Genomic DNA, 13,593 nt, shown 5'->3' with positions numbered 1-13,593 from the left:
TTATTTATAATTTAAATCTGAAAAAAAATCTTGTTTTACTAATCGATAAGAAATAAGTAAAAAATATATTATATTAAGGTGAAATATAATTTAAAGAAAAATAAATTAGAAAATATTTTTTTATTTAAATAGTTTGATTAATTTAGATAATCTTCATGATCCCAGCTTATCATTTTTTTCTTTCAGTATACCAAATAGATATTATCAGCATTTTGCACTAGGATATTTTGGATATCCTGAAAATATCGGTAATGGTCCTACCTAGGATAAGCAAGGCACACTTCAACTCCGTTTTTTTTTGTGAAAATCAAACATGAGCAACTTCTAACTACCCCATGGGTTGTTAACATATAATTAGTAGAAGTATTTAAGAAGATTAAACCCAACAAGATAGGACGGTTGAATGTAATTAACTCAAAAAAACAAACTTTATAAACTCAAAACTGAGAATGTAATTATAGCCTTGAAGTTAAATCCAGTTTAGAATTTTACAGTTCCAAAACTGAGAAGTAGAAAAGCAGCACAACAAATATCCTCTCATCATAGATATTATTTGTAACTAACTAGGGTGAGGATGAAGTTTTACCTCTTTTCTTGCTCTTTCCATCCTTCGGTTTTCTTTTCACCGATTCTTTTTCATTACCACCACTTGATTTCTTCTTCTTCTCCTTCTCCTTCTCCTTCGACAATGTTATTGGTTTCACTGATTCTTTTTCATTACCACCACTAGATTTCTTCTTCTCCTTCTCCTTTGTCTTCTCCTTTGTCATTGTTGTTGGTGTTTTATCCGAGTTTTTATCTTCTCCCACATTCTAAATGCAGAACACCAAAAAACAAGATCAGCGTTTTTCTACACAGAACTATTTCTTGCAAAACAAAAATAAAACAGCTCTACCTTCTTTACCCTCTTCCTCTGTCTCTGTCGCCCCCCTTTCTTCTTTTTCTCCCCAACTGAACCGCCATCACCACCCTGCTCATTGAAATACGAGAGTTAAGTAATGAATTATAGTATATAATATACAAACCCAAAACAAACCTGAACAACCGCGGAAGCAGCAGCTGCAGCAGCAACAATTCTTGCATGTCTTTCAGTATGGGTCTCACATTCTTCTTCCTCCACTATTTCTTCAATTTCACCATCACTGTCAAGCATTTTCTTCAACCTCCCTTCTTTTAGTTGCTTCTCAGATCGTCCATGCCTCTATTATTATTATTATCAATATAATCATCAAGAGGGATCAATCATCACATCTTACAACACAACATAATTCTCAATTATATTTACCTTTGATTTTAGATGAGCCTCCAATGTCTCCTCTGACAAACAAACGACTGTTGGGCATAACTTGCACTTGAAAACTGATTTATGCTGCAACACACGATCAGCTGCATCAACTGGAACTGTACCCTTCTTTAGTAGGAACTCGAGATTAGGTTTTGTAACTCTTCTGTCTTTTCTACCATTCGATTGTTTATCCTCCTCCTCTTCATCCTCTTCATCATCATCATCATCCTCATTTCCAGGTTTAACACCTTCATCATCTGTCATCATATATTTATCAATCATCAACAGGTTCTTTATAATGAACTGCTGTTTAAACCAGATTTCTTGGGAAATGTTCTTAGAGATATCACAAGTAATATACTTCATACGAAAAATATATTAAGACCTATTCTTGCTCTTAAACACTGAAGAATAACTCCAGATTCACAAATGCAATTACAATTCAACTTTTTTATGCTAGAAATATAATTAGATATATCAGGATACCTTCAAAATGCATGAAAGACAATTTATGATGTAAAATGGCATAGAGTGAATTGAATAGTTTGTTCAAAGTCTAACCAGATGAAGATGAGTGAGCTTCATTCTGTTCTTCAGCTTCTACAGAGATGTTATCATCATCATCATCCTCCACTTCTTCTATGGCTTCAACCTCCTGTTCAGAATCGGAAGAAGATGAGGATGAATCATCAGAGGCATCGTCAGCATGTTCCACATGGTAGAAACGACGTTTAATCATTTCACTTCTGCAGTAAAAGTAACAACAAAATTATTAAGAAACAAACAACTAGCATTTGAACATGAATAGATCAAATCAACAAGAAGCATTAATAACAATTCAAAACCTTAAGATAACTATTGATTCTGCATTTCTTAATTTAGTTTAAATGATTGATACAGAACAAGAAGTTAAAGAAAGAGAAGTGAAATAAAAGGATTGAGCCTTTGTCTTACCTTCGCTGGAAGATGAGATAATATGAAACCGCGAATCTCCGGCTACAAGAAGATCCTTGGAGAGAGAGAGAGTAATGAAACCCCTGGTTTTGTGGCGGCAGACGCTTCGCTAGGGTTTTTCCTAAGCTTGTCCTAAGGGTTTTAATTTTTAAACTTCGGTTTCTATATTTTTTTTCAACTTTTTTTATCAAAAATATTTATTTAAAATAAATTTTCAGTTTATTTAAAACTGTTTAGTTAAAAAAAAAAAAAAAAAAAATATATATATATATATATATATATATATATATTTGATCAACTAAATATTTAAATGAATATAATACAACTTGCTATCTTAATCAAAGCTATAAAGATAAATAAAATTACATTTTTAAATTGAAATAAACAATACTCGCATCTTTGTGGTCGTTATCATCAACATTATTTTCATCGCCATTATCTCTTCGTTGTGAACATTTATGGTTTGAACATTAAGGGTTTCAATGGTTGGAACAACGTAGTGATCGTCTTCCTCCTCTCATTCATCATTGTTTTCGTTATTCATACAAAAAATATAACAAATTTAATAAAAAAAATATATTTGTTTAACTTTTTTCTCATCAACATCAATCTCTTTAACATCTTACTCTCATTACTCGATTAACAAAAAATATCATTTCTTACCTAATAGATCTCTCATATTACTAATCGCGTGACATCACTTCTACACTTAATCATCTCAACAATACCAATATATTTTATCATCACTTTTGACAAATCAACAATCTCATAATATCACTAACATTTTTATCCTTACTTTTTCAGTGAACCAACAAATTCATTCATATATTTAACTACCAATATTTTTTATTCTCCAATAAACATCTCATTACTAATCTCGTAACCTCACTTCGAGTATTTTGTACATCAACCATCTCATATCATTATTGCGACCTCTTTATTATCACTTTAGCAAACCAACTACCAATCAAATTGACATAACATCTCGTGACATCATTTTCACACTTCAGTCAACCAACCATCTCAATTACACATTTAATCACAAATATATTTTTCCCAATGGACCTCTCATTACTAATATTGTGACATTACACACTTTCAGATGTTTTTTATTCTTCGTTAAACCAACAACCGAAATCTCAATTGACCTCTCTATATCGTGACCTCACACTTTCAGACGTCTCTTATTCATCGGTAAATCAACCATCAATCACAATCAATCTCTAATATTGTGACCTCATACTTCGGTCAATTAACATCTCATTCACATATATTTTTAACCACAATCACAATCGACCTCTAATCTCATGATCTTGCGATCCTTTATTAACGGTCTCTTATCCCTCAACAAACCAACCATCAATCTTAATTTTACCGGCATCTTATCCCTTGGAAAACTAACAAATTATCTCATCGACCTCTCATCTCGTGACCTCATACTTTCATATGTTTCTAGTCTCTCGACAAACTAACTATCAATCACAATTGACATATAATCTCGTGACCTTACGATCCTTTGTTACCGATCTATTATCACTCGGCAAACCAACCATAAATTCCAATTGATCTCTCATCTCATTACCTCATTACTTTCACACGCCTCTTATCTCTCGCCAAACTAACCAACGATCCCAATAAACATCTCAATCTCGTGATATTACACGCCTTTTATCCTTCGGCAAATCAACCACCAACCACCAATTATAATCACACTTTTACATGTCTCTCTTATCTCTCAGCAAATCAATCATCGACCAGAATCGACCTCTTATCCCTCAGAAAACTAACCACCAATTCTAATATTATTGGCCTCTTATTCATCGGTAAATCAACTATCAATCACAATCAAACTTTCATCTCGTAACCTCACACTTTCATACTAATATGTCTTTGATCCCTCGACAAATCAACCATCAATCACAATCGACATCTAATATCGTGACTTTATAATCATTTTTATCGACATCTTTATCCCTTGACAATCAACCACCAATCATAATGTTATTCGCAAAGGCATTCACGAGCACTTGATCATGTTTCCAGTCTCTTATTCCTCGGTAAATCAATCACGAACTAAATCACACTATCACACACCTCTTATCTTTCGACAAACCAAACACCAATATCAATCGACCTTTAATTTCATCACCTCACGATCTTTTGTTACTGACCTTTTATATCTTGATAAATCACATCTCAATCACACTTTCCTAAGTCTCTTATCCCTCGGAAAATCAACTATCAATCTCAATCATATTTCCGCATGCCTCTTATACCTCGGTAAACTAACCACAAATCTCATTCATAGTTTGACACACATTTTATCCCTCGACAAATCAACAATCAATCTTAATAACATTTTCACACGCCTCTTATCCATCGACAAACCAACCACCAATCTCAATCATACTTTCACATGCATCTTATCACTCAACAAACCAACCACCAATCTCAATCGACCTCTAATCTCGTGACCTCACAATCCTTTGTTGTTGGTCTCTTATCTCTCAGTAAACCACATCACAATCACACTTTCACACATCTCTTATCCTAGGCAAACTAACCATCAATATCAATCGACATTTAACCGAATGACCTCACACTTTGGTCAATCAAATATTTGATTCATATTTTGTAATCATTATCATTTGTTAATGACCTCTTGTTCCTCGACAAACCATATCTCAATCACACTTGGTTAAAAGGTGGTAATTATTTTGTTATGTTGCAAGTTTGAAACATGCATAATTTTTAATTTTATTTGTAATTGTTTCAAGTTTATGCGTTGCTTAACCTGTAATCCGACTCAAATATCCATTTACGCTCACATATATATTTGAATTAACTACAACTCTCGATCCGATAAACCAAATAAATTTAAATTAAGCATTATTATTATTATTATATTAGTTAGTTAAAAAGTTAATCTTATATTTTGTTAGGAATGTCCAAGAATTTAAAAATATAGTCTTATTAGTTTAGTTGGTCAAAAATTTATACATGTTTTTTTTTTCAAAGTTCGTAACATACATTATTTTTTATTTTATTTATGACTCAACTCACAATCCAACTCAAGTATCAATTACTCCCACATATATATATAATTAAATGAACCACAACTCTGACTCAACGTACGATCCAACTCAAATATGAATTACTCTCACATATATATCTAAATTAACACCGCTCTCAACTCGGCAACCAAACAAACCGTATCAAAATGAGATTCACAATTAATAACTAACACATACAACTTCAATCTCTAACTTGAAAATTAATATTTTTTAATAATTTATTTCATATTTTAAAGCTATAAATTTATTTTAATTTTTTTATAATATAAACACTTATATTTTATTCTAATTTTAAAAATATATACCAAACAAGTTTATTTTTATTCAAATAATCCACTTGTCATCCGAATATTTAATTACATTTAAATATTTTTAAATATTTAAAATATAAAATATCAATTTTAATAATAAAAATCCAAATTCAAACCTCACATAACAATTTGACCAAATATTTAAATACATTTATTTATTTTAAAAATATTTAAAAGTATAAAATATTTTAATCAAAATAAAAAATATTTTAATCAAAATAAAAAATATTTATTTGAACCAATTTAGTTATGCTGCCACTCAAATGATAATCAATCTAACTATTTCGGTTTTCGGGAATCAAACCTTTTTTTTTCTTTTTTAATTTGTATTGGAATAAGTTGTTAGGATCAGTTAGATCAGTTTTATTCTTTTAGAGCATCCCCATCGGTAGGTACAAATCTGATGTGGACAAAATTTGTACCTGGGTACACTAATGGGGAGATGGGTAGAAATTAGGAGAGAGAAAATTGAGTAGCAAAGTTTTGCTACTGGGTACAAATGAGAAAAAGTCAAAAAAAGTGGTCCCCACCCCCACTTTTTTATAAAAAAAATAAACATTTAAAATTTTTAAAAAATAAACCGTTTTATTTAATTTTTTATTTAACAAAATATGATTTAGTAGTCTATTTTTTTCAAGTATTATTGTGATAATAATTTCCTAAATTATTTTTAAAAATTATTGATTTTTTTAATTTTTTAATATAATTTATAAATATTAGTTTTATTAATTTAAACAAATTAGTATAATAAAAAATAAAACAAGATTACTTGAATTATTGAATTAAAAAATATTGTATGAATTAGATGATGTGGATGGTGGGACCACAATTGTACTTGAGATGGTTGGGGAATAGAGGTATAAATTGAGAGGTATAATTTATTTGTGATGTGGCTGCTGATGTGGCACATATTTGTACCTATGTATGGGTACAAGGATGGGGATGCTCTTATAACTGAAAATGAATTAGACAGTTAGAACAGAATAGTTACAGAGTATATATATATATATATATATATATATATATATATATATATATATATAAACAAATTCTAGAATAGATACTAGATATTAATTTTTAATTGGATAAAAACATTTTGGCGCCAACTTGAGTAAATACAATAATAATAATAATAATTGGTTTGCATTATAAATAAATGACTTTGAAGATAGATATCAACATCAAAATTGGGTCGCTGGTTGCAGTTAAATCCCAACCCCAACTAATCATATATATTTTATAGATAGATAGATAGAGATTGCACAAGAGTTGCTTTCACCATGCATATAATGCATATATATATAACCAACCAACTCAAATGGAAATTTAAACACACACCAAATTAAACACCATCAAAATCAAAACCAAATCACCTAGATAGAATCCATTATTATAGATATATATATATATTTTACTAGCATTATAATATATATAATAATATATTGTAGTAGTACTTACAGTACAAGCTTTATTAATCGATCAATTGTATGCCAGTGGCCCAAGAAGCCTTTCCTGATCGGTAAGTGAATGACGGAAATGACAACGGTGACCGTATGGACAAGGAATTCCGGCGAGAACCATCCGGCACACTTCAGTCTTGTATCGTGGATGCCGTATCACCGGACGAAGCTCTGTAATTCCATGTGCAAATTGACATTGATCCCCGTATGGACATTTACCTGTTTCCTGCCATTTGTTACACAGCTCCGTCTTCAACATTCCTTGATTGTATACCTCGAACTCCATCGCTTCCTCCTCCCTTTTCCCCCTCGGCACATAAACTCGTTGCTGCTGCTGCTGCAGCTGCTATATAAAGTCAATCAATCAATCAATGTTCATCATTAATCAATGAATCATATATGTAACAACAACTAACCGATTCACTCGAGTTGGCAGTTTTTGATTGGATGATGCCACCACGACTAGAACCTCCTCCTCTGCTTCCACCTTGATGAGAAACAGTCAGATAACCGCTTGAACGAACGGAAATGCTTTTCGGCAAAGTAACACGATCAGTACTACCAGTTCCTTCAAATTGATCTCGTTCAATAACGCTAGTTGGACTGACACTAGAAACTTCACTAGCGGCAACGAGATCGTCTCTGATTGTTCCACCACCGAGGTTAAGTCGGTTGAAGTCATTAGCGATTGAAGATAGAGGCGATCTATTAGAGAGAAGACAATTCTGTATAGTAGCCTGTGATAGAAGACTTAATCGTTTCATCAAATCAGAATTAACAATACGAAGATCATCATTCTCTATCCGAAGAGACTCCACATCCGTCAACGATTCCTGAAGACGAGTAATTAACATCGCGTACCGATTATACAACTGCTGATACTCTAGAACGAACCGAGCTTCCTTCACGTGGTTATTATCAGTAGAGAAAGGATTATTAACATACTCATCCTCAAACGAACCTTCAGAAGGCGTAACCGATACAGATTTTCCATTAGAATAGAACATCATTGACTGATGCAATGAATTGAAATCAATTTCGTCACGAGTATTACGAGATTGATGATCAGACGAGTTTGCTACATTACTCTCTATGTTAACATCGCCACCATAACCTTCATCTTTCTGCATTTTTTCCGATTCCAACTTCCAATCCGCCAATCTGCAAATCGAAACAAATTAAGAAATTCAATCAGTATTCAAGATCTATGAACGAATGATATTCTAGATTAAGAAATGCAAAAACGATGAATAATAAATAATTCTGACCTAGAAAAGAGAAGAAGAAGAAGCTGGTGAATGAAGATGGAGAAGAAGACGATTCATATATAAACGGTAGGGGGGAATGATCAGGTGTGACGCAGTGTAGAGAAGGTTGACTAAATTCCACGTGGCATTAGTTAATTGAATAGAATGATGGGAATTGTGTAGTTGTGGTTGTAGGTTAGTAGAGCCCATTGAGAAATTCGCCTGACAGTGGTGGGGACCGTGAGGTGCATCTGAAAACCGTTAGAGAGAGAGAGAGACCTAACAGACAAAGCGTAGAAGAGAGCATATATTTATTCACGTAACCTGACCAGCAACTTTTGGAGGTTATTTCTTTTGGGAATATAAAAATTAAAAAATATTAAAAAAATTACTATTTCAATAATCTCCAAATTGAAAATGAAACTCTATAGTTTGACAACTCTTTTGTCACGTAAATAATAATTTCTCAAAGAATACAATCTACAAATTGCATGCAAACATTGTCATTTTATATAAAAATTTACTATAAGATAACAAGGGGAAAACATACATTAAACAATCATGCAAAGTTGCAACATAAAATATAAAATAAGTTTGACTACAAAGTTAAATTCTACTTAAAAATGTCATAAAATGCGAAAGAATGGTGTTAGTTTATCAAAATTGAAAAAGAAAAAAAAAGAGGTGTTAAATTGATAACCTAATTAACATGTAACTGATGAATAATTTTGCTTTAAAAAATATATATTTATTGGCATGTCATTAACAAACAATTTAAAAAGTGATGATCAAGGTACAATTTTCATAAAGTCGTAAATAAAAAAAATGAGACAACGGATTAAATATGTAACCCGCAAACATACTTAACTATTTAACTATGCGCAGAATTTGCTGCCTGACGGGCTTGAACCCAGAAACTTATGACTGATATTCACCTCTTATTGCCGCTAGACTAGAAGAGAGGATATGAAGTCGTTAATAAGATGATCTCATGAATAACACTAAACAAACAATTTGAAATACACTAAACAAAACATGACAAATCTGTAAATAAGAGAAAATCAGATCGAGTAAACTAATTTTTCTTATAAGACAAAATAAAATAAAAAATCATTTGCTCTAAAATGCGAAATCATTAACGATTTTGCAATGAGATTAATAATCTTTTTTACAGCAGACGATTTTAAATATGAGCAAACAACTTAATAGATTATATAAGACTTAACTCGGAGGTTTTATCATTCATTTAATTTTAATTTAGAAAATTAACACGATTTCTCATTTAAGACTCCATACTTTAATTAATTTAATTAAAACGTTTTAAAAAGAATCAAACCGAAATTTTCAAAATTGAGTTTTAATCATTGTGAGTGTGATACCTCTAAGAGTTTGTATAAGAAAATCATAGATGAAGATAAATAGATAGATACATGATGCTTCACTCTAGGTTTGACTACTAAAAATGGTATTTTATTCTATTCTATTAATGTATAAATATATAATAGTAGTTTTTGGAATGGAATTATACAAATGCATGCAATTAGCTAGCTAGAAGAATGAAATAGAATTATATGTTGTGTGGTTAGTTAGACAGCAAATATGCTTCAAAATGGGGATGCTTGTCATGAAAGAGATGAGTTAGTTGATATTGTTGTTAAGATCAAGTTTTTTTTTTTGTTTTTTTTTTCATTTGAATTGGTTTGTATATATCCAATCCAATGATGAAAAAGTTGGATTAAGTAATGCTTTCAATGTTATTTTTAGGTAAGACCCATTTAATCACTTGCCCTTTTGTTTTTGTTGCTTCTTTATCACAACTTTAACCAATTATTGGACCCACTTCCCTCCAAACATAAAATCTCAAACTTACTTCATAATAACAATAATAATCATTAATTGTTTTTTAGATTATAATATTTGATATGGACATAAGAATATGACTGTGTTAATTACATGTTTCATTCAAGACAATTGGAGTTTTTTTTCATGTTGGGTGGGTTTTTTGGGTTTTTTTTATAGGAATTTAAGAAAATATATATTGTTCGAATTTTTAATTTATTGAATTAATAATTAAATATTTTTAATTAAAAAAAATGAAGATTTTAGTATTTTTTTTATTAAATGAAAATAAATAAGATATAATGACCCTATTTATTTTGACCACCTTCTTGAGTTGGGATTGAGCCGATTTCTATTAATTTACTTAAGAATTATAATTTTTTTTATATTATTTGAGATACTGATTTAAATAAATTAATATTATAAAATATTTATTAATTATATATATATATATTAATAAATTTAATAATATTTATTCCTTCAAATCTAAAAAAAATACTCAAATCTCTATCTACATTATTTAAATGCTTTAGGAGAGTTAAATTCTTGTACTTTGATTGTTCAAGTTAATTGTACTTTTATTTTTCCGTACGGAAAGTACTATTGATTTAAGCCTACTGTATTATTATTGTACATACTCCTTGAGAGTTTATTTGATTTTGGGTTATTTGTGATTTTTATTCTTCTTTTATATAAAATTTAAATTATATAAAAATAAAATAATATATATTTTAATATTTTAGTTTATTAATTAAATGATGGTTCTTAAAAAATGATATATGTAATTCATATTTGTATTTACTAAGTGAGTCTTATATATATAAGTGGACTAATTACAAATAATTAGGATAGTAAAGATAAAGCGGTTGGGTGATGACTTGAATCTTCTAATGTATTAATTTATATAAGATATTTGGGCTGTGATGGATTGTAATTATTTAAACCTATTTCATTTACTAATCAAATTATTAAAATATCCTTAAGTTTATTTTTTTTTAAATTAAACTATTAAAATACTATTAGGTTTATCTTTAAAAATTTTAATTTATTATAGAACACTATATTTTAAAAAATACTCAAAAAATCAATTTTCTAAAGCATATCAAATAATATTATTGAAATAATCTCAAGATTATTTCTTTTAACACGAGGAACCGGAGTTATTTCGATTTCTCATTATTAGTATGTTTTACCCTTAAAATAAAAAATTAAAACAACTTGATATAAAAAAATATATTATGAAGTGGAATAAATCAAACTCATAATGTGCTATAAAAAAACAATTGTTAAATAACTACTAAACAACTAATTAGTAATTATAATTTTAAAAAGGAATATACATATATAGAAGTTCATAAATTGTCCCTAATGCATGAGTTGCTTAAAATTGTGGTTTCTTCTCTCCACAAGGACATCTAATAGACTATATACCCTTGTCTTAGGGAAATTCTCCATTACTATTATTTGTTTCTTCTTTGAGTTCAATCTTATTTAAACACTTAGGGTGTGTTTGATGATGGGGAATTGGAATTGGAATTGGCATTGGAATTCTAATTCCAATTCCATGAGAATTGGCATTGAATTACAATTCAATTCCTATGTTTGGAAAAATGATAGAATTGTAATTCAATTCCAATTCCTATGTTTGGGAAAATGATAGAATTGTAATTCAATTCTAATTCCAATGTTTGTAAAATAAAATATCGGTTCAAAATGTTAACTTTTAAAATATGTTTTGACGTTTTGGCACGTTTAATACGTTTTTTACATTTTTTCACATTTTCACGTTTTTCACACGTTTTAACACGTTTTTCACATTTTCACACATTTTTCACGTTTTTCACACGTTTTAACACGTTTTTCACGTTTTTCACGTTTTTCAAACGTTTTTCACGTTTTCACATGTTTTTCACGTTTTTCACGTTTTCACACATTTTTTACACGTTTTCACACGTTTTCACGTTTTTACACGTTTTAATACGTTTTCACGTTTTTCACACATTACAACACGTTTTTCACGTTTTTCACACGTTTTTCACACGTTTTTCACGTTTTCACGTTTTCACACGTTTTTCACGTTTTCACGTTTTCACACGTTTTAACACATTTTTCATGTTTTACACGTTTTTCACGTTTATCACGTTTATCACACGTTTTAACACATTTTTCACGTTTTCAAACGTTTTTTACACATTTTAACACGTTTTCACACGTTTTCACAAGTGTTTCATGTTTTTCACGTTTTTACACGTTTTCACGTGTTAAAATGTGTTAAACGTGTTAAATGTGTTAAAAATGTGTCAAACGTGTCAAAAACGTAAAAAACATGTGAAACGTGTCAACGTGTTAAAAACGTTTTAAACGTGTTAAAAACATAAAAACGTGTTAAAAACGTTTAAACGTTCCAAACATGTGAAAAACGTGTTAAACATGCCAAAACGTGAAAAACGTGTTAAACGTGACAAAAATATGGTAAACGTGTCAAAAACGTAAAAAATGTGTTAAATGTGTTAAAAACGTGAAAACATGTTAAACGTGTCAAAAACGTAAAAAAATGTGTTAAATGTGTCAAAAACGTGAAAACGTGTTAAACGTGTCAAAAACGTGTTAAACATGTGAAAAACTTGTTAAACGTGCCAAAACGTGTTAAACGTGTCAAAAATGTGGTAAACGTGTCAAAAACGTAAAAAAAATGTGTTAAATGTGTCAAAAACGTGAAAACGTGTTAAACGTGTCAAAAACGTGTTAAACGTGTCAAAAACGTGTTAAATATGTGAAAAACTTGTTAAACGTGCCAAAACGTGAAAAACGTGTCAAAAATGTGGTAAACGTGTCAATAACGTAAAAAAACGTGTTAAATGTGTCAAAAACGTGAAAACGCGTTAAACATGTCAAAAACGTAAAAAAACGTGTTACATGTGTCAAAAACGTGAAAACGTGTTAAACGCGTCAAAAACGTGTTAAATATGTGAAAATTTTGTTAAACGTGTCAAAACGTGCAAAATGCGCCAAAACATAAAAAACGTGTCAAACGTATCAAAAACGTGTTAAACGTGTTAAAAACGTGAAAATCATGTTAAACGTGTCAAAAACGTGTTAAACGTGTCAAAGACGTGAAAAACGTGTTAAATGTGTCAAAAACGTGTTAAACATGTCAAGGACGTGAAAAACGTGTTAAATGTGTCAAAACGTGTTAAACGTGACAAAAACGTGTTAAACGTGCCAAAAACGTGTTAAACGTGTTAAAAATGTGAAAATCATGTTAAACGTGTCAAAAACGTGTTAGACGTGTCAAGAACGTGAAAAACGTGTTAAATGTGTCAAAAACGTGTTAAACGTGCTAAAAACGTATTAAACGTGCCAAAAACGTGTTAAAAGTGCCAAAATATGAAAATATGTTAAACGTGTTAAAAACGTGTAAAA

The 13,593-nt window shown here is 30.1% G+C and overlaps 2 protein-coding genes across 3 annotated transcripts; both read right to left on the bottom strand.

Moving 5' to 3' along the window:
• Positions 1-406: 406 nt before the first annotated feature.
• LOC124933778 (glutamic acid-rich protein) lies at positions 407-2,360 on the bottom strand. Its single transcript, XM_047474225.1, has 6 exons — positions 2,240-2,360; positions 1,847-2,031; positions 1,286-1,542; positions 1,037-1,201; positions 896-970; positions 407-812 (listed from the first exon to the last, which is right to left on the bottom strand). The coding sequence occupies exons 2-6, from the start codon at positions 2,022-2,024 to the stop codon at positions 564-566; spliced, it is 924 nt and encodes a 307-aa protein (XP_047330181.1). The 5' UTR covers positions 2,025-2,031; positions 2,240-2,360; the 3' UTR covers positions 407-563.
• A 4,441-nt stretch (positions 2,361-6,801) lies between these two features.
• On the bottom strand, positions 6,802-8,236 carry LOC124933763 (zinc finger CCCH domain-containing protein 15-like). 2 transcript variants are annotated; one of them, XM_047474207.1, is made up of 2 exons: positions 7,501-8,236; positions 6,802-7,430 (listed from the first exon to the last, which is right to left on the bottom strand). In XM_047474207.1, the coding sequence occupies exons 1-2, from the start codon at positions 8,212-8,214 to the stop codon at positions 7,104-7,106; spliced, it is 1,041 nt and encodes a 346-aa protein (XP_047330163.1). In that variant the 5' UTR covers positions 8,215-8,236; the 3' UTR covers positions 6,802-7,103. The 2 variants fall into 2 exon arrangements, with proteins under 2 accessions (XP_047330163.1, XP_047330169.1); XM_047474213.1 differs by having other exon boundaries at positions 6,802-7,427.
• Positions 8,237-13,593: the final 5,357 nt, after the last annotated feature.

This window comes from Impatiens glandulifera, chromosome 1 (assembly GCF_907164915.1).
Source record: "Impatiens glandulifera chromosome 1, dImpGla2.1, whole genome shotgun sequence".
In the NCBI taxonomy this organism is placed as follows: Eukaryota; Viridiplantae; Streptophyta; class Magnoliopsida; order Ericales; family Balsaminaceae; genus Impatiens; species Impatiens glandulifera.
Note: the sequence above shows the minus strand (reverse complement) of the source record. Positions and strands in the feature narration are given on the sequence as shown.

Coding starts and splice junctions, on each gene's coding strand:
- LOC124933778 (XM_047474225.1), bottom strand. CDS start 2,024: ATGATTAAACGTCGTTTCTACCATGTGGAACATGCTGACGATGCCTCT. Junction 971..1,036: donor CTGCTTCCGCGGTTGTTCAG/GTTTGTTTTGGG, acceptor TTCAATGAGCAG/GGTGGTGATGGCGGTTCAGT. Junction 813..895: donor AGAGGAAGAGGGTAAAGAAG/GTAGAGCTGTTT, acceptor TTCTGCATTTAG/AATGTGGGAGAAGATAAAAA.
- LOC124933763 (XM_047474207.1), bottom strand. CDS start 8,214: ATGCAGAAAGATGAAGGTTATGGTGGCGATGTTAACATAGAGAGTAAT. Junction 7,431..7,500: donor CTGCCAACTCGAGTGAATCG/GTTAGTTGTTGT, acceptor GACTTTATATAG/CAGCTGCAGCAGCAGCAGCA.